Source organism: Dermacentor variabilis, chromosome 11 (genome assembly GCF_050947875.1).
Source record: "Dermacentor variabilis isolate Ectoservices chromosome 11, ASM5094787v1, whole genome shotgun sequence".
Taxonomy (NCBI): Eukaryota; Metazoa; Arthropoda; class Arachnida; order Ixodida; family Ixodidae; genus Dermacentor; species Dermacentor variabilis.
The window spans coordinates 126,399,994-126,426,273 of NC_134578.1; the positions used below are offsets into that span (position 1 = coordinate 126,399,994).

At 44.8% G+C, this 26,280-nt stretch overlaps 1 protein-coding gene and 1 non-coding gene across 2 annotated transcripts; both read left to right on the forward strand.

Moving 5' to 3' along the window:
- The first annotated feature begins 920 nt into the window (after positions 1 to 920).
- LOC142563510 (uncharacterized) lies at positions 921 to 16,511 on the forward strand. The gene is made up of 9 exons (XM_075674057.1): positions 921 to 925; positions 1,686 to 2,101; positions 6,770 to 6,850; positions 10,623 to 10,781; positions 10,961 to 11,017; positions 12,840 to 12,947; positions 13,612 to 13,653; positions 15,712 to 15,794; positions 16,293 to 16,511. Exons 1-9 carry the CDS (start codon positions 921 to 923, stop codon positions 16,509 to 16,511), a joined length of 1,170 nt encoding a protein of 389 aa, XP_075530172.1.
- An 8,951-nt stretch (positions 16,512 to 25,462) lies between these two features.
- LOC142565198 (5.8S ribosomal RNA) lies at positions 25,463 to 25,615 on the forward strand. The gene has a single exon (XR_012824864.1). It is a non-coding gene; the product is annotated as a 5.8S ribosomal RNA (ribosomal RNA).
- The last annotated feature ends 665 nt before the right edge of the window (positions 25,616 to 26,280 follow it).

A 26,280-nucleotide genomic window follows, 5' to 3' on the forward strand; every position in this document is an offset into this window, starting at 1 on the left:
ATTGCCCTTATTCTATTGGAGATTGTTTTGGTAAATATTTTATATAATAAGTAAGCTAATGGGCCTGTAATTTTCCAATTCTTTAACGTCTCCTTTTTGTGGATTAGTAGAATGTTGGCATTCTTCCAGTTCTCTGGGACCCTTGAAGTTGTGAGACATTTCGTATAAAGGGCCACAAACTTTTCAAGCATGTCTCCTCCATTTTGATTAAATGAACTGTTATTCAATCTTCTACTGTCACTTTTCCCCCGTTTCATGTCTTGAAAGGCCCTTCTAACTTCCTTGCAAGTTATAGAAGGAGCCTCGTAACCTGTTCATTACTACTTTCAATGGAGATATCCTGGCTGCTCTGGGTATTGTATAGGGCAGTATAGAATTCTTCCGCTGCATTTACTATATCTTCTATATTGCTGATGATATTACCCTGCTTATCTTTAATTGCATACAACTTTGTTTGTCCTATGCCAAGTTTCCTTCTCACTGATTTCAGGCTGCGTCCACTTCTTATGGCTTCTTCAGCCTTTGTTACGTTATAATTTCGAATATGCTTTATTTTCTCCTTGTTGATCAGTCTTGACAATTCCACAAATTCTATCTGATCTCTTGAGTTGAACTGTTTCATTCTTTGTCATTCTTTTATTAGGTCCTTCACTGCTTGGGAGAGCTCACCTACTGATTGCTTTGGTGCGTTGCCTCCCACTTCAATTGCTGCTTCTGAAGCAAGCCTAGTTACGGTCTCATTCGTTACCTGTATGTCATCTACATCTCGCTGTTCTAAGGCTGTGCTGTAAAAATAGGTGTAGCTGGGCTGGCGACGTAATGCGTAGGGCAGATACCCGGTGGACCATCAGAGTTGCAGAATGGGTGCCAAAGGAAGGGAAGCACATTTGAGAACGGCAGAAAGTTAGCTGGGGGATGACATGAGGTAAGTTGCAAGTTGAATTTGGAATCGGCTAATGTAAAACTATCATGCTCCACTCTTAAAAGCGAAGTTTAGGCATCCTCAAAGTTCTTTATTTACACAATACTGCGAACCTTGCTTTTGGTCCTGGCTGAGAGGGATGAAAATATAATCAAAATCAGTATAAAGAACGGCAAACATCATTAGAACAAACATAAAACCAAGTTTGTACAATATATCATATACATTATGTAAAATATATTATGAAGTGCCTTTTCGAAGTCATCACCCAATAGCATGCTCACTCTGTTTATTCCAAATCTGCCGGTAGCCCTCAATGATTGGCAGAAATTATTTTGTGTCGTGCCCATTTAGGCAGTCGTTGTGAGCAATCGGGTTCATGGACTACAACTTTGCTATCTGCCACACACGGTTTAAACAAAATTCTTGTATAGTAATGGAAACACCTATTGTATGTGAATTGGTTAGTTATTATTGGTGTTATGAGTGTACCATTGAAATCCCAAGTCGTCATCATAATAATATGAGCACCTTTAACTAGCATGCAGCAGAAATATGGAATGCGAATTCCAGCTTTCTTTTGTTTGTGAGTGTAACAACATCTGCACCACATCTACAGAAATATGATTTCAGCTTTGTTTTTATTGCTTTTCACATTGAGTTGGTTATTGTATATAGCTTTGTTTGTGTTTTACTTTTATTCTGCAGTATGTAGGTAAATAAAGTCGTGCTGCATTACACTTAACTGTTACATTCTGTGCAGAAAGTGGTGTGCGTTCATTTTGCCAGGGCATCTATTGTGCCTTATTGAACTGCAGGTGGAGCAGTCCCAAAAGAAGTTAAGGACTCAAGTACGCGAGAGGTCGGAGCTGCAGCTGGCGGACGAAGTCCTGCAGGACGATGAGTCTGACTTTGTCCCGAGGAGTGCATATACAGCTTTACAGCTGCAGCTGCAAGCTGTGCAAAATGAGCTGGACAGCTTGCGCGCCCAGTTCACTGAAAATGCTCAAGTAGTCTCCTCGGCGCAGCAGGTTCCTGAGGATCAAGGCAGTGCCTTGCCAAGAGGCACTTGCATATGTGCCGAGGAGCACTACAAGGAGCTGAATGAAGAAGTGCGGCAGCTTCGTGCCAGGAACATGGAGCTGCAAAAGACACTCTGTTACAAGCTTTTTCAAAGTGGTGAGTGTTTTCATTTCTTGAATTTTGGATCATTACTGTACTGTTGGGAAATTCGCACGCCAAGTATTAAGTTGATCCCATAAAAATGTTTAGGGCCCCATGTGACATACAGTGTAAACAAATGCAGGATATTTCATATTTCTGGTTTAGTTGAGGCTATTGGTTCCTGTCTGTGTTGCCTGGTTCACTTCAGTTATATTTTCCCTGTATTATTGTTTTTCGTGCTTTACTGGTTGCAGCTGTCTGGTGGCATATCGTCCTGAGGAAGGTCAATCTGCCATGTGCTCAGGATTGAGTGTATTAGAAAAGGCCTATCGACTAGGCCACTTGACTTGGTAAAGCCTGGTGTTGGGTGCGAAGTAGAATGGGCAGCTCAGGATGGCAGACATGGCTTAGAAATGAATATTTACATATGGAGTTTGGTAGCAGTACATGACATTGCACCAACTTTACTGCTTTCAAGACTGGACCATGCTGTAAAGTGTAAAATAATGCATTTTAGGTGGAAATTAGTCATGACAGACTCTACCATTGGTAGTTTTGCACTCATTTGATTTTTCTATGAAATATTCTTTCCATTGTGACATTCCTGAAAAATACTTTTAAAAGAAGGCAGGCTTGAGCAATTTGGAGGACTTTCATTGTGCATAGAGTGACCTGGGGGGAGATATTCTGTAAGTGTCCACCTATTGGACACGTCCATTTCTTCTGCTGCTGAAGTTCTGATTGGCCAGGGGTCGCCTGTCTCCTTCTGATGCATAGCCCAGCCCAGCCAATCGGAACTTCAACAGCAGACAAAACGGACATGTCCACTAAGTGGACACTTAGAGAATACCCCCCCCCAGCAGTATCGTCAAACGTCAATGTGGACCTAGTGCTCACTCCTAAGGGAAAGTTGGAACGCAGAAATTGTAATTGATATTCGGGACAGTCCTGCAAATTCTAGGAACCTTTGTGAGCCTAGCATTGTTACTGCCATCTGATCATGCTAATGCAGCAAGAAGCACTGAAGCAATGTTTGGAATTTTGGTTAAGTGGAAACACGTAGGAAATGCTTGAGATGCTTTTGCTATGTCATCAACAAAAGTCGGACAAGAGCTCTTATCCATTCTTGAAGCATCGTCTCCAGCCTGAGACATCTGTTGTTTGAATGCTGTTAATGACTAGTGGAAGTTTATGTATGTGGCTTCAAAATGCATAGGAACAGAAAAATCATTTTTCTCGGTAACCACTGCTTCAAGTTTGATTAGGTTTACTGCATTTAATAAGAAACGTTTATCTAGGGACTGCAGCAAGGGTATTTTTATTAGGCCATCAATTTTTCATATGAATTGTTAAAAATTGCAGAAATTCAGAAAATGAGAATATCAAGCTTACAACTTTGTAACTCGACAACAAAAAAAACCATTTCACAATTCTGTAAATTTCACCTTATGACATATAAATGGGACAAGGTTGATGTATTATGTGCCTTTAATTTATGGGTTGGACTTTTGCAGAACCCCTGTAAACATTTAACCAATTCATATAGGCTGCAAAATCTTAATAAATTTGTCTGATTTAGATGGCTCTAATGGATGAAGTTTACAGAACTGTGATGTCTGCTTTTGGTGCTGAGTTATGGATTTGTAAAGTTCGTGCTTCTGTTATTGGAAATATTTTTCACATTATATTCCTAAATCAAAATTTATTAATCATTAGAATTTAACTCTCTTAAGTGCAGCAAATTTTATTACAATTGGTCGAGCAGATGTTTTATGAAAACGTATTTGCATTTTGCATTATTTCAATAAAGAACTTGGTGTTGGCCACAAGTTAAAGTTTCTTCTTACGACTTAATCTTTCTGTGAACCTCTTGTTTAGAGTGCTAGATAGATGAACAATACAGAGCACAAGGGTAAAGTGATATGCCTTCTACAAAGAAGCTAAATGCAGCAAATTTGTAGTATAGCTGTGAAATTTAGTGCATCTGCTATGCACATGTTGCACCAGCCATGCTCTGTACACAGAAGTCGAGCTTGTTGGCATTTGCAGAGATCATTGCCTTTTCAAGGCTAATTTGTTTCATTGTTTGTTCCCCAAGTGAAAATCTGAATGAAAGGAAAAGTACAAATTGTTTTCTTCAGTTTTCTTGGTGTCTCATAAAGGGAATTGCAAGTGGTTGTGAAAATATATCAACTAGAGCTGGTGCCTTTGCAGAGAAAAAGCATGCAGATGAACTGCAATAAAGTAAGTGCCTCAGTTAAGAATGTACTTTTCAATGCATTGCACTTACACCAAAAAGGCAATGTAGGGGCAAATTTGTTTGAATTATGAAGTATTCATATTTTCTGGCCAGAAACTTTGCCTCCATGAAACAAACTATGCTAAGATAAAAAGTGAAATTGTTTTGAGCTTTAAAGGGAAGCTTAAGAGTCTGTCGAATTGAATAGGACACTCATATACGGTTGCGGGAACCTTATAAACCATGTAGGTAAAATTTTGTTGTTTTTTTTTTCAATTAGGAGCGACGTAATCGTCGGTTAAAATTGCGCTGTAGCTCCGCTCCCCGTCGTATGCCGCGCGCTGCTGCTGACGCTGACAATGCGAGCGGAGACCGGAAACCACGGTGTTGTGACAACACTAGTGTTCTGTTCCTTCGCAGCCTCCGCGACCGTGCCTGACCGTGCTTGTTTGTGCATGCGTGCCATCGTAATCTGCTTCGATCGACCCTGCATTCCTTTGTTGGTGCGTCTGCGTGTATGTAGAGTGGTAGTCAACGTGCGCAGCATCAACTGAAGTGGTGGGCCGATCATGCTGGCTTTCTGTGCAGCCTACGGTTGCACGAACACCAGCGGCCGCGACGATGTTGTCTTCCAAATGCCATCAAAGATTACCAAAGAAGCATTTGCACTCATGAACACATGCAAAGAACTAGTGTCAAATTACCAAGTGCACCTTAGCTTGATACATACGTATACGGCCAGCCCTGCAATTCGGCCTGTGCAGTTGCTGCATATGGCCACAGAATGAGAGAGGACAACTTGCCACTAGCAGGCTTTCTAAACGCAGCGCGAAAAGATCGGAGCAACAAAAACAAAGACGGCATGAGTGCGGACTGACTGATGATAACTGGTGTTGGAAGGCCTTATGAATACACGAACTCGCCCAAACCTGGATTTTGATTTACTGCGAGCTCCTTCGTGTTAGCACGCTGAACGGAAGGTGCATGTTTATCTCCCGCCCTTCATGCAGGTTTCGTTGCAAAGCGCCGCTAATTTTCTATTTGCACGTGTGTTGTAAAACAGCCTGCATGCAGCTACCATAACGCAGTGCAAATGTAGAGTTTGCATGTGCTGGAAAGCCGGCGCACGCCAGGACGCTACACTCCCCCCTTCTCTCGCGCACACCGAGAAACCGACCGTCTCACGTAGCCGACGGAATTCGCCGCCTTTACGACTTCGGTTACGAGTAGTGTGCGGATGGCGCACAGATGAAAGTCACTACACGTACTGCATGAACTGGGAAGCTTCTCACGCATTTAAACCGTCTTTGTAGATTGCCGACAGCTTTGGACAGCGCGCAAATGCCGACGATCGCATCCCCGCTTACGTTCCACGAGGAGGCATGCAGGAACACAACACTACAGTTGTTTGACCGGAAACGAGCTCACTAGATCGGCGAAAGATTGGCGAGATCACTAGATCGCTTTGCAAAAAACATACTCGCCAAAGAGCATTTCCAACACGAGGAGATCCCAAGACTTCGCTTTCGTTCGCGTCGAAAGCACTGCTCGCACCAGCATCGTTTGCTTCTTTGAGAGGCCGGCTCTTCGCAATCTGCTCGTACATGTAGGGAGTAACGCCGAACTCCTCAGAAAAACGCAGTCTCTCTAAATTTTCCATTACCATCTCAGAAAAACAGCACCAAACTACCTGGCACCGCGCTTCATGTGTAGCGGCAGCGGTTGGTTCGGACGAACACTAGTGTTGACGTCACGAGGCGCCCGACCAATCACAGGCGGAAACGAGACGCGCGAGCTCGGCGTGTCCGCTGCTGCACTTTTCGTCGAAATAAAATATATTTGCGCTTTCTTTCGCTCAATTTCGATACGATATTCGAATTCGGAGGGTTGAAAACTATTATGTACAGATGTTCACTCATTTTTTCTGGAAAACCTTTCAGCTTCCCTTTAATGCTCATTGCTACAAATGCTAGAAATGTTTGTTACCACCACTTCAGTGTAAGAACTTCTAATGTATTTTGACACTGTTGTGCAAGCACAGTCAGTGTTATTGGAGATTATTGCTCTGCAGACATCTGTTATTTCCTTGACTCATATCAACACTGCTTAAACAAAGAAACATAAGGGATCAACTGGGCTTCCCAAACGCAAAAGTTGCACTAGGAGAAATATTTGTGTTCATTGCTAGCATTGGCGAAACGACAAGCAGGAACAGCTGGCAGCATCTGTTGCTATGTTGTCTTAGTTTTCTACTCCATTCTCTGTTTTTGACTTGTGCTTTCTTGTCAATGGGCTAATTAAACATTATATGTCTTTGTGGAGTACATACTATTTCATATAGAAGTTATCATTTGTCATTTACTGGTGCCAGTCATGATAAGTTATGACATTCAGGTGCTGGTAAATTGTTGACAGCTCAGATGCCTCCTTCAAAAACCTTTCAGAAAGCAGAGTTGTCTATGCCACATCGTTCGATGTGTCAGTACGGGCGCAGCCGGACCCTGTCACCCCTTCGAGCATTGGAGGCAAGTTCTATCTTCTGCTGTGTGTTCTAGTTTAATCTTCATTAGAAGCACTATTTTGTTTTCCGCAGTAAAGTGTATTGAAAAAAGAACAAAGAATGACTCAAGAAAGCATTTTTTTTCTGTATTTGATGTAGCATAAGGGCCATTATGTATCATCATATTGGACTATAACATTCCAACTGGAGTGCTTGTATAGCATGCAATGATTACATTTTCAAAGCATCATTCAGCCTTATTTTATATCCTGTGCATATGTACTGTTAAAGAGACCGTGAAAAATTTTGTATAGAACTTGGGAAATGAGCTTGAAGTTAATATAGTCTATTTCATAAATACCTCGCATTCAAAGAGTGCTTCAATGCATTCAGTAGAAGTGGACTTATTGGCATTCAAATTCACCGTTAATCCCCTTCGTATTCCTTGTGCTCCTTCAATGCCATGCACTGCAAAGGCTATGCCAAGTGCACTTGTGCTCAGCGAGCTGCAGTGAGCTCAGCTAGTGGGCTCATTGCAGTACCCTGGGGCAGCCGCAGTATCTACGCTATGTAGCAGACGCAGCAACATGTAACTGTAATGCATATATGCAGCATTTGCTGCATGTACAACACTGGCTGGAATGTGCACTTGTGCTCATGTTCTCCAATCTGGCTGTGCAATGTGGTGTGGACAGGCTTTGTCCTGAAACAGCTTGACTGAATAATAGTACCACATCGAACTTGTGCATTCTTAATTTAGCACTATCAATAGCTCAGTAGGAAGCGATGTCTGCCAAGGCATCTAGCGAGGAGCGGCCAGGTGTGAGCACGCGCTGGCAAACGTACGTGGGGTCTGACCCTAAGTTTAATATGGTTCAAGGCTAGTTCAATATTCAAAACAAATTGAGAGTAATGGGTTTCTTCATCAAAACTAATAGCTGGGTAGTTGGTGTGGTTTCATTTTAACAAAAACCTGTATGTGAAAGGTGCGGACGAGCAAAGAAACAAGAGTTGCAAAACAGTCCCGTGTTTGTTGTTTCTTTGCTTGCCCATGTCTTTTTCACGCTGGTTTTTTGTGAAGATGAAAGTAATGAGACTCAGCGGCTACGACACTGATAAGCGGTGTGGCCAAAGTTTAATTCTTATGCCGCGCAAGAGCAGAGGATACCGTAAAAACCGGACTGTAGGTCAGACCAGAATGTAGGTCGATTCCCCAACTAACAAATTCTAAAAATGAAAAAAATCTTTTTCAATGGCAAAAGTACCGAAAGACACCCTTACCTTGAAACAAATGCAACTCATGCACAATAATGACAGTATTTATTTAAATGCTACTCGCATGTGCACCCGGTCAATTTTTAACAGTATCGCGCGACCATTGACCCGTGTGCTTGTCAGCACCTTATTAATGGCGCTGAGCGGCGAAACAAACGAGACATGCGCATGTGTACACGTGCGCTTACTTTCGCTATTTTACCGCTCTGTGCCGTGATGACAAGGTGCTGACAAACATGCGGGTCGATGGTCGCGCAATACTGTTAAAAATTGGCCGGGTGTACAGTACACAGAAGGGCACGAAGTGCGCAAGCGCTACTCTGAACCAGAGCAACGTCTTTGATCAGAGTCGTCCGAACTAGAGTTGGATGACGAGTGCTTCTCACTGCCCAGTCCAGAGGTGCGCGTGATCTCTACCGCTTTCAAGCGGATGCATTCGGCAGTCACAGGCAGCGATCTTACACGCAGCTCCCGGACGAACTCTGCAACCTAGTCTTCCAGTTCTGTGGTCGGCCCTCGAAATGCCATTTTCTGTTGGTTTGCTGCTTCTGCCTCCGCCAGTACTGAATGCTCTTTTCGTATACTCCAAATTTGCGCTGTGCCGCGAGGTTTCTGTGGGCTTCCGCGCACTCAATCGCCTTTTTCTTGAAGGCGACGGTGAGTTGCCATCGGCTTCCGCTCATTTTGAAACAAAATATGAAAAAGCAGCCTTTAACTAATATAACTTTGTGACAATGTAAACGGAAATTGGCGGTGCACAATGTCGCCACACCGCGCTGCTGCTGATGGCGATGGCGAAGGCGGCTCTTTACTTCATCTGCCCGTTGTTGCAAGACTTCCGTAGTTTTTCCGCCAATGTCCGGTATAAAAGACGAGGGCCGACTTTTCGCAATGATTTTTTGAAAAAAGTTCGACTTATATTCCGGTTTTTACGGTAGTTGACTTATTTCCGAAGTACGTAATTCTTATGGAAATTCGAAAGCATATTTTTGCTAACTTCAATTTCTATTAAACTGTGTTCATAAATATATACAGCAACATTAGAAACAGGTGCACTGATCTAAGCATCCTTCTTGCTATTGGCCAACAGCAGCCTCATATGGGAATGTGCTATATGACGAAATATGGCACCCGAAAAGAGTGAGAAGGCTTCTGTTGAAAAGAGAGTGTTTCAGAAAAAGGTGAATTCATGGTCTGCTTATGAGCTCCACATGCACAACACAACTGAGCTCCACTGTGCATGAATGGAAAATTTGACTGACGTTTATAGCAGTGTATCCTTTCTGCGTACCCGCCGTGGTTGCTCAGTGGCTATGGTGTTGGGCTGCTGAGCACGAGGTCGCGGGATCGAATCCCGGCCACGGCGGCCGCATTTCGATGGGGGCAATATGCGAAAACACCAGTGTGCTTAGATTTAAGTGCACGTTAAAGAACCCCAGGTGGTAGAAATTTCCGGAGTCCTCCACTACGGCGTGCCTCATAATCGGAAAGTGGTTTTGGCACGTAAAACCCCAAATATTATTATTATCCTTTCTGCAGACTGTTTTTTCACCAAGCCCAAGGGGTGGTTCAGGAGTTCTTTAAAGCAAAAAGATGGTTTTTATCCCCAAAGAAATTTGTTGCGTTACAGAGAAATTGCTGGTGTGCAGGATTCATATTAAGGCTGTACTTGCAACTTACTGAAGCAACTCTTATTGAAACTGATGATATGGATCCAGCATAATGTGCAGCCTTGTGCTCACATACACAGCATTCCAAGGTAAAGCGTCAGTAAATTTAATAACACTATGCTAGCTATACAAATTGTTCTTGCACAGGCACTTCAGCACTTTTGCCGAGCCTATATTTGCAAGAGTCTGGAGATGCACAATTAATGAAAATTCGTTGATTATATTTTTTTGTCACATTCGTTGTGTACATTTACATTGGAAATTTGAAGACGGTCATATTTGAGGACAACTATATTTTGTTTGGTTCTTACGAAGTACTTCTGTTTCGTTATATTCATAATAAAATTTGGCTCTCTCTGTGTGAATTTCACATTTAAAGGAGAGGGAGGAGTCGAAACAAGGCAAACCCATCATGTGACATAGCATATTGCGTATATCATGCCAGTGTAAAAGCCAGGCAAAGCTGATAACAGCTGTGCTCCTGCTCCCAGAATGCAAAAGAGGTTTTTGCACCAAGCTACATCATATGCAGTCTTTTCCCTATCTATTAAGATTATCTCTGCTCCTGAAGGTTAGATTAGCATACTGAGTATGAAATTGATATCCGGGAACACCAGTGCTTTAGTAGAATCAAAGTGAAGTTGCCTTCACATACAATTGCCTTGAAATTTCTAACACAGTTGCAAAATAAAAAAAGTTTCCAAACTTTCGTTAACTATGTGTTGGTTTGCTGAAATTGTGTCTGCTGTGAACCACACAAACCACTTCTGCAAACATTTGTGTAGGTTGCATAAGGTATTTATTAATCTGCACTTTATCTTCGCAAGCACTGTAATGTTAAATGCAATAAAGGCACTTGCTTTGTGATCACTTTAGTAATGATGTCGCATTGCAGGAATGTATTTGTAATAACAGTGTTTGTTCCTATATGGTCTTTTAGCAGTTTGTGTTTTGATATTCTAGGGTCCACAACCCGTGTTGTGCCAGCACCAAGGGTGCACTGTCAGACGGGTAAGTCATTGTCTAATAATACAGGCGATTTGCATTATGCAGCACTCATCCTGTTATGTTGTGTTCACTGAAGCCATGCATGCCCAGCACACTGATGGTACCTAAGCTACTGTAGAAGGTTTTTTTTCCCACGGCCGTCCAATTTCTTGACGTAGCTCACAAGTATTCCCTTTCTGTAGGACGTGCAAGACTCCCACTTCAGAGGCCCACCGTCCCAGAGGAGTTGGCCCAGAGAGGTAAGTAACGTCCATGTTTTAGCTTGGAGCTTACATTGTATTATGCAATGCTAAAGTGGTAGGTCAACATGGCAGACCAAACAGGCAGCTGTTTACTACTTTTTTTCCAACTTTTGTTTGTCACAGTCTCAACTGGTGCACATTTATTCTTTTTTGTGCATCCGTTACTGTTCTGCTCTTGTGTAAGGTTACTTGATTTTCCTGACTGCGAGCACAAAGGAAGAATCCGAGTGGGAGGCAGTTGAGGAAGGAGGAATGAGGGGCACATGCTATTTGCAGCAAGTTTGCACTGTAGTGTGCTATATGTTAGTTTTCAGTGGTTACTTTTCCTTCCCTGGAGGAACACATATAGTACTTGCAATTCGGGGCACTTGAAAGAACTGCAGATGCCAACCTGCCAACTCTGCTTAATTTTCTATAAAGGACAGCTGCCATGCACAACTTCAATTTTGTATAGCCTTGTACACGTGATGCTCAGCTTGTGTGTTTTTCTTCCATTGGTGGCAAGTTTTTCGACTTTCATTTCCTTCTTTTTTGAGGAGATGAATATAATAACAAACGCTTCCCCTTTATTTTAACTTTGCATTTCAGTTCTAAATTTCATAAGTTATCTGCATACTTTCTTCGTAGGGCTTTTACTAAGATGCAGAAGGGTTGAAATTCGGGCCAATTGGTACATAATTGAAGGAAAAATAAGTCACAAAACACAAAGGACAAGAGAGGTTCGCACCACAACGGCTGGACTATCAACTGAGCTTTATTAGCAATGGCGTAGTCCCAGCAAGGCCAGCAGAGCATGAAAAGTCAAGTTATCGCATCTGTCGTGACCGAACTAAAAAGGCTAATTCTTTCTCAAGTAAGCGCACCGAGGTTGTACTAATGACGGCTGCATTAGTACAACCTCATTGCGCTTACTTGAAGAAGAATTAGCCTTTTTAGGTCGGTCACGATAGATGCGATAACTTGACTTTTCATGCTCTGCGATTAGTGATGCTGTTGCTGTGCATGCTCTGCTGGCCTTGCTGGGACTACGCCATTTCTAATAAAGCTCAGTTGATAGTCCAGCCATTGTGGTGTGAACCTCTCTTCTTGTCCTTTGTGTTTTGGGACTGTTTTTTTCCTTCAACTATGATCGAGCTGCATGGTTTAGTTGTACTGTACAAAATATAAATATCAGGAATATATTTCACATAAACAGTAGTGATGAAGCTATGGCTGAAAATGCAACATTCTCTTGTGTGAAAAGAAAACTACAGTGCAGTACATATTCTTTTTACATTTATACCTGTAATGGTGCTAGCTGTTTCTGAAATAAGTTTGGCAGCATATGCCACGTCATGTTACAGCTTAGCACAACAGCAGCACCATTGCCAAACCTGAAGGAAACTGTTGGCAGTGTGAAACACTGATGCACTTGTGCATTGATGTTTTGCATGCTTGATGATGTTTGTAAGAGGTGCTTGCTTATTTAAAGTGCAGCGATTTCACTTTCTATGGACTCTTTCACTTTTGCAAGTCAAACCATAATTGATCATGGCGGAAACATCTAATAACCTTGTAATTAGAAACATCTGTGAGGTACACCAAGAAAGTGCTTGAAATTTCCCATATTCAGTGCCTAATTTTCCCAGCTAAGAAAGTAAATATAGTAGAGGTAGCTTAGTGTCAATAGGCAAGTAAAAGCCATCAAGAAATTCTGTGATATGTTTAATATCAGGTGAGTAGAGAAACTAAGGAAAATAGGCAACCATCAGCTAAATGGCGGGTGTGTGTAGTCGTTGAATATAAGTGCAGTAATTATGCGAATATTTTTATTCCTCAGAATCTGCAACTGTCCAAAAGGATGCTGCTGCTGCTGTTGCTTCGGAACCTGAGATTCCTCAGAACTACGATGCTGCAGCATCAAATTTTAACAGCTTAGAAGAGTTGGGTGAGGAATATTTATATGTTAAATGATTTGTTTCTACTAGATCTGTCTTCTGGTGTATGTGGCATTGTCAACATATTTGTTAGGGCAAGTTTTACAAACAGTGTGAACTTGTAGAAGGGAGTTGCAAGGTGTTTATCAAGATTTATTGGTGCCTTAGGTTCATACAGGGAAGCAAAGGATAAGAGGTACTAAGATAAATATTCACATTCATTTATTCTCCTAGAAAGCTGGAATTCAAATTCTTTATGTGTTTTGTAGGTTTTGCACTCACTTAAGTTGATTAGTGCGGAGATATGGGCTTATTGGTATGTCATCATGAAGTTTTTTTGGTGTAGCGCAATTAGTACATGGATGTAGAGGAAGAACAAGACTGATTGTTTGTGGGTTCTTTTCGTTATCTGTGCACTAGTTGCACTACACCAAAAAAGCACTCATGCAACTGCTAGCTTTTTGAAAAAAGGTTACACATACTGTAAAATTGATTTTAAATATGTTCTAAGCTGTATTTGCCGTTGATATTTTGCAGACGATGTATGTGTGCCCACATAAATGAATCTTGCATGTTAACCCGACTTCGAAATTTTGTGTCGGTACTCCTTTAATATTAAGTCTGAAGCTGCTTAGGTCACCAAATATATGTTATAAATTTGTGGTTATTCTGCAGAGTCTGTGGAAACCTCGGCACCATTACCATTGGAAGATATAGGTAAGAAATAGTGTGCTACTGGTAATGTTGTGAAGGAAAAACATTGTTCAATTTTATATCTTGTGTAGAACCTAGCTCAGTGCAGAACATTTAACAGCTTTGTCTTCCTCGTGCGAATAGGAAACACATGTTAGTCATCATCGTCATGATCAGCTTATTCAGATTGTACACGTGGACCACCTTTCGTACTGGTGCCCAGTTTACACTTGTCCCACCTCAGCCAAACCCATTTTATGCTTGAATATTTGCGAATATTATTGCTCCAATCCATAGCACTTGGGAGAATAAGAAATGATGAGGCAGTAACACTGATCTGGACACCCTGCCACCAATAAGGGAATGGCCAAATTGCATTATATGTCACCTTAAAAGCACATTTCAATACAAACCATTCTGTGCTTCTACAAGGTACATTTCTGGAAGTTTCTGTCTTGCCTTGTTGGGGGGCCTCTTTCACAAAAATTGTCTGGTGGTGGTTACCCACTAGGGTTACCCAGTGCAACAGCCTGATGGAATATCCATTATGCCACAGGCGCATGCATGGCATTAGAGAATAATTAAATCCTGGGGTTTGACGTGCTAAAACCACTTTCTGTTTATGAGCCACACCATAGTGGAGGACTCCGGAAATTTCGACCACCTGGGGTTCTTTAACGTGCACTTAAATCTAAGTACACGGGTTTTTCGCATTTTGCCCCCATTGGAATGCGGCCGCCGGGGCCGAGATTCGATCCCGCGGCCTCGTGCTCAGCAGCCAGACACCATAGCCACTGAGCAACGACAGGTCATTAGAGAATAGCAGCCTACCACAATTCCTCACATGTGCAAGCTACTGCTTTAAAATGCTTGACATACATCGCATTGCATAGCAAGTTTGCTCCATCATGCAAGCATGCACCACTTTTGTGATTGCCGCAGTTCATCCGCCTGTGAGGTTAGCCTTGGTCATACCGGAATAAGTTGAATGTTTCATCTCTGGTGAACAAGAAATCAGTTGCCTTGCCATCCTTTGCTGTTGCCACAAACACACACCCTATACAAGCATGTTGCACCATTTTCATGGAACCCCAAATGATGCTATGCGGCCCTAAAGTTGTTGGGCAAGTTGGTTGATACTTGAAACCTGCCACGGTGGCGTTGTGGCTGTGGTGTTGGGCTGCTAATTCCGAGGTTGTGGGATCAAATCCGAGCGGCGGAGGCTGCATCTTGATGAGGGCAAAAAGCAAAAACACCCATGTACCAAGCATTGGGTGCATGTTGAAGAACCCCAGGTAGTCAAAATGAACCCAGTCTCCCACTATGGCGTGCCTCATAATCCGATCGTGGTTTTGGCATGTAAAAACACTACAACCTAGTTTTCTTTTATACTTGAGGAAGGTGGCATGGCATTGCATGGCAAATAAAATGCAAAGAACATATGGTGGAGCAGCATGGGCTGCTCACCATATGGCTGCCTGATTTATTGCAGTCTTGCTGGCATGTTTTTTCCAGTCTTGTAGGGGCTGTGATGAATTGGTTGTGGGTGGCGCCTACGCTCTCCAGTGTGTTCTTTGTTCTATTTGCGCTACATTAGTGTCCCTATATGCTAGATGGCTAGTTACCTAGCTGTGTAATGCTTTGCCTAACATTGATTCCCACAATGTGTGGGATCTGCATAATTGGCTGCCAGAGGGCTATAAAGATTAGGACACAAAGGACAGGAAGTTTATGTACTTGAGCAGCATCCTTGGTTTTATTAAAGGCAAGCTTTATGAATTTATTTATCCCTGAGGCCCTGAAGTGATGTGCAATTTTCATTACCTTATTTCTTGAATAATTTTTAGCTTCAGTTTGTTCGTTTAATGTTTATGAAAGAAATATACACTTGGTAGGGTAAATACTCTGCTGACTGTGACTGTTTCCATTTTCTTACCACCCTTTCTGTTACTATAACAGGGTGCTAGTTATTCGTTCTATGCAATATATTATTTAGTCCTAGGAATTCTATTATACCAATTTCTTTGTTCTTGCTTACACTGTTTGTAATTTGTGCGTTAGAAACCTCATTTTGTTGTGCAGGCGATCTTCATTGTGAGGAGGCTGTAGATTTTGAGCACGCCACCTCAGAGTTCGTGATAGGCTCCAGAAGAGATGACGGAAAGGTAATCACACCAAATTTATTAGCTGCAGATATTGCCTGAATGTTGTCACAAAGTGATCAATTCAGCTGCAGCTTGAATGAGCTGAATTTATTCTGTGACAGCTCGCAGGCATGCATATGAAAGTCCTACCTGTACCTGCCTTTCGGCAAGACAGTCGTTGGGCGATTTTCAACTACTACACAGCCTGACTCAGTGGTTGCAAGCCACGCAGTAAACAGTGTGCTGGTCAGCCAGACCAGCACATGCACCAGCAGTTTGCGACCACTAAGTCCAATTTTTGTAATTTTCAGTTTTTGTGAGATAACTTTTAAAGAAACTCTATGGAGAAGCCACACTCTCCATTTTGTGTGCATAAGTGATATATTGTGCATTCAAGGAAATCTGGCATGACACTAGTTATGGAGTTGACAGCTAGCCCTCTGATAAAGCAAAAAAAAAAGTGATATAGACCTGTCAGTGCTTCTAATTTGTGAGTGATTGTTTCTTTCTGTAATGCAGGTTTATGCAGGCAGTGGCTTCTGGTTGGACCAGAAAGCCTGGGACTGCTTGTTTAGTGCCTCCACGGACTCTATGTTCTGTAGAAGCGCTGCTACTGTGTTGTGGACTGCAGACCAGTTAAAGACGAGGAGTGTCACAGGTACACTTTCAAACAAAGCACGTTCGCTGGATTACACCGAGGCAAAGCCGCCACTCACGCCGGAAAAATCTCGTCTCTAAAGGGTATATATCTTTTTCCTGTGGCCTTTAGAAAGTTTGCATATTGATCTTGTGCATGTTTTATATTTTTATTATAATGTGGTTTATTCTACATAAAACTGGCACATCAATTTTGATTAATTGCCTTGTGTTATGTTCTACCATTGAATAATGGAAACAAAATATTTTAGCTCTGTTATTTGTGCATGTGATGGCCAATTCAGTATTTTTGCAGCAAAAAGAAAGTTGAAGGCTTGTTTATTTGAGTTATTGTTACCATGGTCTTTCAGCCGATAGTACAGTAAAAGCTCGTTAATTCGAACCGCAAGGGGAAGCCGCTTCAGTTCGAACTAACGAAAGTGAAGGAGAACAACAGTACACGGCGACTTGGAAGTAGTAGGGCATGCCAGAAATTTAATGCTTTAAAAAGTCCGTGATCGTAGCCTGCCTTTTTTCCTTGAAGGTGACAGCTAGCACTTCTTGCTCTAACGAGCTAATGTGGCGGAAGGCCTCCTCTTTGCCTTCTTTAAAACTGAAGAAGAGACGGGCAGCATTCAATCCAGCCATGACCTCCGCAGCGGAGGGCCTCACTGGCGCGTCGTCTTTCTCCTCCTCCTCGTCACTGGCAGCGACAGGTTCAGCGCTTCTGACCTGAGAAATTATGTCCTCATCTGTCAGCGCACCACACACCACTGCACTCTCGTCCATGTCGACAAAGTCAGCAAAGATGTTGTCCAAAACGTCCGCCATGGGAGCGGTGACGCCGTCTTCGGGCGCAGGCGGCTGGTTTCCTCCTTGTAGAGCTTGTGCGCCGAAGCCACAGTGGCGATAGCAAGTTGCTATCGTAACTGCAGTTACTTGCTCCCAAGCACGCACATGCATGTGTAGCGCACTTAGGAGCGTCACCTGATAATTATTGCACAAAATAATTTGCTCCAACAGATGGCGCCGGTAAAATGATTTAAAATTTTGAATGATACCTTGGTCCATGGGCTGCAGTGCCGCTGTAGTGTTAGGTGGAAGGAAGGCTAGCTCAATGGCCTTCGTCTCAATGTTGACCTTATGAGCCCAACAATTGTCACCGAGCAGGAGGACTTTCCGTCCACAACGCTCAAACTTTTTGTCCATCTTCGCTAGCCACTGTCCGAACAGTTCCCCCGTCATCTATGCCTTTCTGTTGGCCGCGTAGTCCACCGGGAGGGACGGGATCTGGGTGGTCAACGTAGAACGGAGAGGAGGCAGCCGCTGCTGCCTTCTGGCTGACCCCGCGCCGGTTAGATCTTTTGCCGATTTTGCTTTCTCTCGCCGTTCTCTTTGTTCCGGAGGCGATGCAGCCTTGTGTGTATGCAGTAAGTGCGCTTCTCTGGCAGTGTGCCAGGCGCCATGCCGCCGGCACGGTGGCGCGTAGTTCGAATTATCCGTGGCGGAACCTTCTCGCGCTTGAATTAATGGGCTTTTTTATACAGAGACTTCTGGGGAGCTTGACCAGACAAAATCGTACAGTTCGAATTATCCATAAATTCGAATTATTGAAGTTCGAATTAATGAGCTTTCACTATACTTGTCTGCCAACTGTTTTCCATATTTTGCTCTTACAGTGAAACCTCATTAAACCGTAGTTGGCCGGAGCTCGGGAAAAGTACTTACTAAACAGCAGTACTGCTTAACCGAAATAGCATGAGATCGCCCACTTACCTGTCAAAAACTGAACTCTGAGAGAGTGCGATGAAAGGGGGAAAGAACAAGCAGTATTTATTCACTTTGCGCAACAAAAGTGTTATTTTCGTTTGATGCCGTGGCGGCCTAGCAGCAACAGCAGCGGCCTGTCGTCGGCTCACTCATAATTTGCTCATTTGCGCAAGATGCGTGAGGCAGCCAATCGCAGTCGAGAATTCTGATCCGCATCGGGCTTGATCGTGATCAAAAGTGTTCACTGGTGTTACTGAAGCTGCGAGCCAGCTTTTCAGCCAGCCCCCTCTTCTCGCCAAGCACTCGCATGACAATCTTCTCATTGACATTGCATGTTCTCCATGCATGCAGGCGGTAGCGCTGCAGAAGTCGCGGGGCGCCTTTTTCATTGCCGGGTGCTGTTCTCATCGCGGCGATTGCATTCATGAGGCTGACGTAACGCGCAGCTTCTGCTACTGTCGGGCCTGAATCGTCCGTGCTGTCGCTTTTCATGTCGTCTTCGTCACTGTCGCTGGTTGACACTTTGGCAACAACAGAGGCAACAATGGCGAAAAGTCGAACCTTGTAGCCGACATCTCTTCGCGGTCGCAGCAGCGCTGCCGAGCAACTTCGCATTCTAAATGCCACGCACCGTAGCCAACAGTAGATCCTTGTCGTGTGCCAGCACCGACTTCTTCGTATCACGTTCGATAGCACGAACGATGCCTATTTGTTTTTCTATGCTGAGCACTCGGCGTCTTTTTTATCCGAGCTTCCGTATGACGCGAGTCCTTCTTTGCACGATGCCACAATGCTCTCTAGCGTGGCGCCGAAATGATGTTGATGTGGCTTCACGCGCAAACGCACACCATGCTTGGAGGCCGTTCTGATTTCTGAAGCTTGTTCTGCCGGGCTGCTCGATGGAGACCACGCACTGCTGTGATTGTGCGATGAAAAGTGAAAACGCTACTTGTTAACCGATATGCATGCAATAAGCTGGTACGGTTTATGCGGATACAAAACATTATTTTCAATGGGCACTGAGTCGGCGATTTCACTGTACTACTTTTAAAACGAAACTACTGTTTAAGCGGGTACAGTTTAACGAGGTTTTACTGCGCTAGATTTCTGACTACAATTTTGCACAAGAACGCAAGCTGCAATCACCGGTGCATTACTGAAGTTAGTGCAGCAACTTGCTGCACTCGGATAGTTAGCCATATCTTTATTTTTCATCACTGTAGGTATACTAAGATGCTCATTATGGTCAGGTGTTAACAGTGCTCATGCATTGCAAGTCATATGGAGCAAAATGTGGTACTATCGGCATCAAATAAAACGTGAACAGTGGAGAGCATAACTGAAGGTTTAGGGTGGACCGTCCAGTCATCACCATCGGCAGGCGTGCTCATCCGGTTTGAATATACTACATGATGATGCTCCCCCTTTTTATTTCTGTTCTGGCTCTCTTTTATTTGAATGTGACAGAAGAAAAATTGAAGAAAACAGAAGCTAAAATATCAAAGTACAGGGTGAGTATTATTGCCCATTGCGGTGAAACCGTATATGCTATTGGCGTCAAATGAAACGCAGTGGTACAGTTTGCACTGTCGTCATTACTCTGCCATAACCTTTCGCTTTCAAATAAAACAGAACCAGAACAGAAACTAAAATATTGCAGTATAGAGGGAACATCATTGTGTAGGACGGTCAAACCGGAAGTATGTGCACGTCAATGGTGTCGATTGCATGGGCGCAGGCTTTACCTTCAGTTAGGAGCTCCGTTCGTCATTTCATGTCGATAGTATCTCACTAGCAGTAGGTGTAACAGCTTTTATACATGGATGCTTCATAGCTTCATATTAAATATGAAGTAATCAAGCACACCACTGTTACACACGACTGTGCAGAACAATAATAGCGCACTTATTTTTTTAAGGAAATTAATTCATGCGTTCACAAGCAGTAGTGGCTTCCTTTGCAAACTAAATTTGTCTTTGCCTACATACTGTGCTGCAGTGACTTCTGAATGTGCCCATGGAGTAATAAAGAACTGTGCTTAGTTCTGTGTTTTCTTCATGTGGTTAATAGTTTCACTTTCTATGCAGCGATGTTTGCCATCTACATGGGCGACGTGACAAAGGAGGTGGCGGACAAGCGAATGAAAATGGTCCGCAAGCATTTGTCACAAAAGCTTGGTGACGTGCAGCGGCGCTGAATTGTGTGTATCAGCCACGAACATTAAGGTGTTCAATAAATCTATCAGTCGGAGCCTTCAGGTTCCCAGATGTCACATCAATGCATACTCTCATGCCATGGAGGAAGAGTAGATTTTAATGAAGAGAAAGGAGAAGAGGTTAGCCTGGAGAGCTTGTCTCTAGCCTGCTATCTTCCCTGGGGAAAGGGGAAATGGTAAATACAGGGAAGGGTAGGTGGCGGGTGATTGTTATGGTACAATGAGCTACTATATACACGTCCAATATGCGGAGGCGTACTGTAGATGCAATACACGCAGGAGTAATCTTGTCCAAACAATAAGTTATCATGCAAACCCATTTTGCACTGTCTGCATGTCTCGCAGGTTCTAGAGGCGATCGTCTAAACCAGTCTCATGTAGAAAGTTCAAGAGACTTTATGGCACGTTGGGCACAGTCAACTCTTCACCACGTGCCCAGAATCTTCCTAAAAGGGGCGATAGTCCAAGCAGTCAACACTAGATTTAAGTGTTCTTCATTCGCCCGCTTAGTGAGGGCACACACAAAGTACTTGAGCTATTGTCTCGGGAGTGTGACAGACGCTACAGTGCTGAACATGAAGGCTGTGATGTGCAATTGTGTTGCCTTTGACCCTGTTGTTGCATGTCACCCAGAAAGAGTATAGAGCACCAACAAGATGACATAGGATGGGACACACTCAAGCATAAGTGTGTGTTACCCATTGTGTCCTTGTTTTGTTCTTGCCCTTTTACTCTTCTGTCTGTGCTGTTTTGTTGCAACTGTTACATCTGTTCTACAAATAAAACGGACTGTGCTAAAGTTGCACCAACCAGAGGGGTGGTCAATGCAAGTGTGGGAGGATTTATTCATTTTTATTTATTTATTTATTTATTTATTGCCGAAGGATACTGTTGCATCTCTTCTAACTGGTCACAACTGATTGTGATATAGAATCGTCACTTACAGCGCATACATAGACGAGGGACCTCGTCTATGTAGGCGCTGTAAGTGACGATTGATACCATTGAATACGAACTAGCCCGTACCCAAACCTTGCTGTGATATAGAGGTTCCTAAACAGGAATAAAGTACCTCGGAAAGGCTGGCTATATTTGAGCGAGCAGGTGGCAATTAATGAACCGGCCTGTTAACAAGTTTTTTTCCAGGCTGCCTGACTATATGTATGTTTTTGTGGTCCCCTCTGTTGTCTGCAGCACCTTTGTTAAAGTCGGCTGCTGTATATACAGTACAGCCCTATTTGTTATGTGACAGTGGTTATGCTATATAGCTTTTGAAATCTAGTCTGGCTTCTGTGTTAGCTGTAAAGTGCATGCCTTTGTTCATTCATCCAGTAATAATATATTGTGGTCAGTTATTTTTTGTTTTCTGCATCCTCAGGCATTCTTGCTATGACAACAAAGTACTTATATAATAATCATAGTGGTAAGATATTTGCAGCAAGAGCAGTCCTCTGTGCTGTCACCCTGCTACAATACAGCATTTTAGCGGAACATTTCACCGAGCCTGTGCCAAAGAAAGCAGAATGAAAGCTTCATTCCATTCATGCTGTCTTCGGTTAGTACAGGAAGCATCTTCAACAGCAGTTAATGCGGCAGTTTTTCAGGTCACTTTGTTGTTATTGAATGACTGCGACTCATTTATGATAAAGCATTTAGTACAATTTTGTCATTTTAATTATCTCTAATACTGTAAGCCTGTATTCTTGCCCACATATAATGTTTTTTCCCTACATTTCTGCAAAAGTACCCTTGCTGTAAAATATGAGTGGTGTATATTTTCCATTAAGACAGTATATTCTGCATTTCATGTTTTTTCTCTTCCCATCTGCTTCAAAAGGGGAGGCTGTTCCAGAATTTTCTTCAAGACAGTTGGTCTTGAAGAAAATTGACCAATTTCGTCAATGCAACAACAAAACCGAACTGCTCATGTCGAGTGCAAATAAAGCTTCAGTTACCTCAATTTTGTTTGTCCTGTTAAAAATGGAGTGTAGAATGCGCACATGCCTGCCTACTGACTGGCATACAAGCTGGTTGAGACACAACAAAAATGTTAGTCCTTCAGCCTGCGTAGCAGCTGTGCCAATACGTCTTAAAATTGATGCAATCATGCATTTTTGCCATTAACCGATAAGCTAGTAGGGAACGATAGACTGGTAGAGACCGATAGACTGGTAGAGCCCGATAGACTGGTAGACCATCAGACTGGTAGACCGGTAGACCATCAGACCGGTAGACCATCAGACCGGTAGACCATCAGACCGGTAGACCATCAGACTGGTAGACCATCAGACTGGTAGGCCATCAGACTAGTAGACCTTCAAGGTCCAAAATTACGTATAGCCATCAGACATGTAAGCCAGTAGCTTGATGGAATTTTTGACTGGGGACTCTGGATAACATTGTGCTGATCGCATGGCCACGAGCCGGCGACGTTCCTTTCAAGTGTCTGCCTTATCAACTTTCGATGGTAGGTTACTTGCTTACCATGGTTGTTACGGGTAACGGAGAATGAGGGTTCGATTCCGGAGAGGGAGCCTGAGAGACAGCTACCACATCCAAGGAAGGCAGCAGGCGCGCAAATTACCCACTCCCGGCAAGGGGAGGTAGTGACGAAAAATAACAATACGGGACTCTTTTGAGGCCCCGTAATTGAAATGAGTACACTCTAAATCCTTTAACGAGGATCAATTGGAGGGCAAGTCTGGTGCCAGCAGCCGCGGTAATTCCAGCTCCAATAGCGTATACTAAAGCTGCTGCGGTTAAAAAGCTCGTAGTTGGATCTCAGTTCCAGAAGAGTAGTGCATCTACCCGATGCGACGGCTCGGACTGAACATCATGCCGGTCCTTTCTTGGTGCACTTCATTGTGTGCCTCGAGAAGGCCGGTGCTTTTACTTTGAAAAAATTACAGTGCTCAACGCAGGCGAATCGCCTGAATAAACTTGCATGGAATAATAGAACAAGACCTCGTTTCTGTTCTGTTGGTTTTTGGAATACGAGGTAATGATTAAGAGGGACAGACGGGGGCATTCGTATTGAGGCGCTAGAGGTGAAATTCTTAGACCGTCGCAAGACGAACTACTCCGAAAGCATTTGCCAAGAATGTTTTCTTTGATCAAGAATGAAAGTCAGAGGTTCGAAGGCGATCAGATACCGCCCTAGTTCTGACCATAAACGATGCCAACCAGCGATCCGCCTGAGTTACTCAAATGACTCGGCGGGCAGCTTCCGGGAAACCAAAGTGTTTGTGTTCCGGGGGAAGTATGGTTGCAAAGCTGAAACTTCAAGGAATTGACGCAAGGGCACCACCAGGAGTGGAGCCTGCGGTTTAACGGGAAAACTTACCCGGCCCGGACACTGGGAGGATTGACAGATTGAGAGCTGTTTCTTGATTCGGTGGATGGCGGTGCATGGCCGTTCTTAGTTGGTGCAGCGATTTGTCTGGTTAATTCCGATAACGAACGAGACTGTAGCCTATTAAATAGGTGCGGGGTTCCCAGCACCTTACAACCTTAGAGGGACAAGCGGCTCCTAGCCGCACGAAACAGAGCAATAAGAGGTCTGTGATGCCCTTAGATATCTGGGGCCGCACGCGCGCTACACTGAAGGAAGCAGCGTGTCTTTATCCCTGTCTGAAAAGACTGGGTAACCCGTGGAACTTCTTTCGTGATTGGGATAGGGGCTTGCAACTGTTCCCCTTGAACGAGGAATTCCCAGTAAGCGCGAGTCATAAGCTCGCGTTGATTACGTCCCTGCCCTTTGTTCACACCGGCCGTCGCTACTACCGATTGAATGATTTAGTGAGGTCTTCGGACCGATGTCCGGCGCGGCCTTTCGGTTGCGCCGGTCTGTTGGAAAGATGACCAAACTTGATCATTTAGAGGAAATAAAAGTAGTAACAAGGTTTCCGTAGGTGAACCTGCGGAAGGATCATTACCGGATTGTGAAGGGTGACGAGCGCCATTGTTTCAACCCCGTGTGGGTGAAGCAGCTCGCTGTGCCCGACGCTTTCCGGCGCTGGCCCCGCTTGGACGCGGGGACGGCTATACCCGAACATGCCGGGGACTGCCTGAATTTTGAGGGGCGCCCCGTGCCAAATTTATTGCGCCCAGTGGACGCAGGCTGGAACCTTGGACGGTTGGCTTGGCCGCGCCCGCGGGTAGAAACGGCGTAACGCACAATGGGTGGGCTTTCTGTCCGCCTCGGCGCTCTTGCGCGGAAGGGGAGTAAGACGACCCGACCTGCTGCTTTGCCCAGTACGAGGGGAACGGCGAAGCGTGCGGTCGGTCAAGGAACTGGCGATCGAGAGCTGCTGCCGCTTAGTACACAAGGAACCGTGGTGCGAGCGCTCTCCCGTCCTCCGCGGCAAACGCTGCCGAGTATGAAAAGGCTGGCGGCTGCCGGTTGCTTCCTGCGGCGAGTATGGAGTAACGACCCGACTTTGTTGCTGCCCAAGTACTAAACGAACGGTGTGGCGCTCGGTCGGTCAAGGAACTGGGGGTATGAGGGTGCGGCTGCCAAGTACGGAAGGAACCGTGGCCTAAAGCGCTCTCCCGTCCTCCGCGGCAAATGCCGCCGAGCCCGACAGGGCCGGCGGCTGCCGGTCGGCTCCTGCTCGTGACGCGCGAGGTGTCGAGATCGCGGTTCAATGCGACGACGTCTGCAGCCTATTTGCCCGCCGCCGAGGGAAAGGCGGCGTTGCTGCGACGTACCGAAGTAAACGCGGCTTTGCTACGTCGGAAGCGTTCTGCGGTTAGCGGACTTGTGCGCTTTGGGAAGGCGCCGCACGTCGAAAGAGGAAAAGTACGGACAGACGAGGGAACGTAGTCCCGGATTCGAATGCACTTGCGGCCAAGCCCTTGCTGGCTTCGTCTTCCGCCTCAAGTAGACTTGTGGCTCCGGCGCAGGAAGCCCCTCCCTGGCACTGGCCGAGTGGTTTTGGAGAGCTGCGCGAGTACGCACGCCGAAAGAGCACACGCGGAAAGGCGCTCTTCGAAACCACACACAGGGAGACGCCACGTGCCGGAAACCCTGGTTGTACTGTACTGAATTGAACAAACTATTTTTCACGACTCTAAGTCGTGGATCACTCAGTTCTCGGGTCGATGAAGAACGCAGCCAGCTGCGAGACTTGGCGTGAATTGCAGGACACACTGAGCACTGATTCTTTGAACGCACATTGCGGCCTTGGGTCTTCCCTTGGCTTCGTCTGTCTGAGGGTCGGATCAAATATCAAGAGAGCCTTCGGCGCACAGGGAACGTGCGTCCGTCGACTCGTTTTGACCGCGTCGGCATCATGGACGGTACGTTGAGCGCTAATGTCACGCGCCAGCGACCTCACAAAGAAGGAGACGGTGGCGAGCCGTTGTGCCAAATCTTCGAAGAGACGGAAACGAGGCATTATAATCTACTGCAGCGTGACGTGTGCGCGCCTCTTGCAAGACCGCCGCAGGATGGTGTCGGATACCTGCAGGGAAATAGCGGTCCAAGCGCGAGGTGCCAACGTCCGTTGCCATGTAGCGCGCACGTTTGCGAGAGAGTCGGAAGCGATCCCAATTTGCGTTGTTTGCCTTCGGAGTACGTCGAGCTCCAGAGCTGGTCGCTCGTTCGTTTCACCGCAGCTGTGTGGGCACCCCTTCCGGGCTTCGTCGCAGGAATCTGCAGATTCTTGCGAGGAGCGGGGAGGAGAAGGGTGGCCCCCGAAAGCGGTTCGACGCGATAGCGCCGTCTGCGAGCGAGAAGAGCACGGCACGGCGCAGAAATTGCCGCGAAACGGAAAATGTCTCCTTCGAGAGCGTTGGCCGTGCTGACGCGTTCCGTCGTAGTCCGTCGTAGTCCGCCGTCGGTCCAAGTGCTTCGCACTCTCTGTCCCCTAATGTCTGGGCCAC

Excerpts from the sequence above, each read along its gene's own strand:
- LOC142563510 (XM_075674057.1), top strand. Across the intron at positions 13,654-15,711 it reads ATTACCATTGGAAGATATAG|GCGATCTTCATTGTGAGGAG; the intron begins GTAAGAAATAGT and ends TTTGTTGTGCAG. Across the intron at positions 15,795-16,292 it reads CCAGAAGAGATGACGGAAAG|GTTTATGCAGGCAGTGGCTT; the intron begins GTAATCACACCA and ends TCTGTAATGCAG.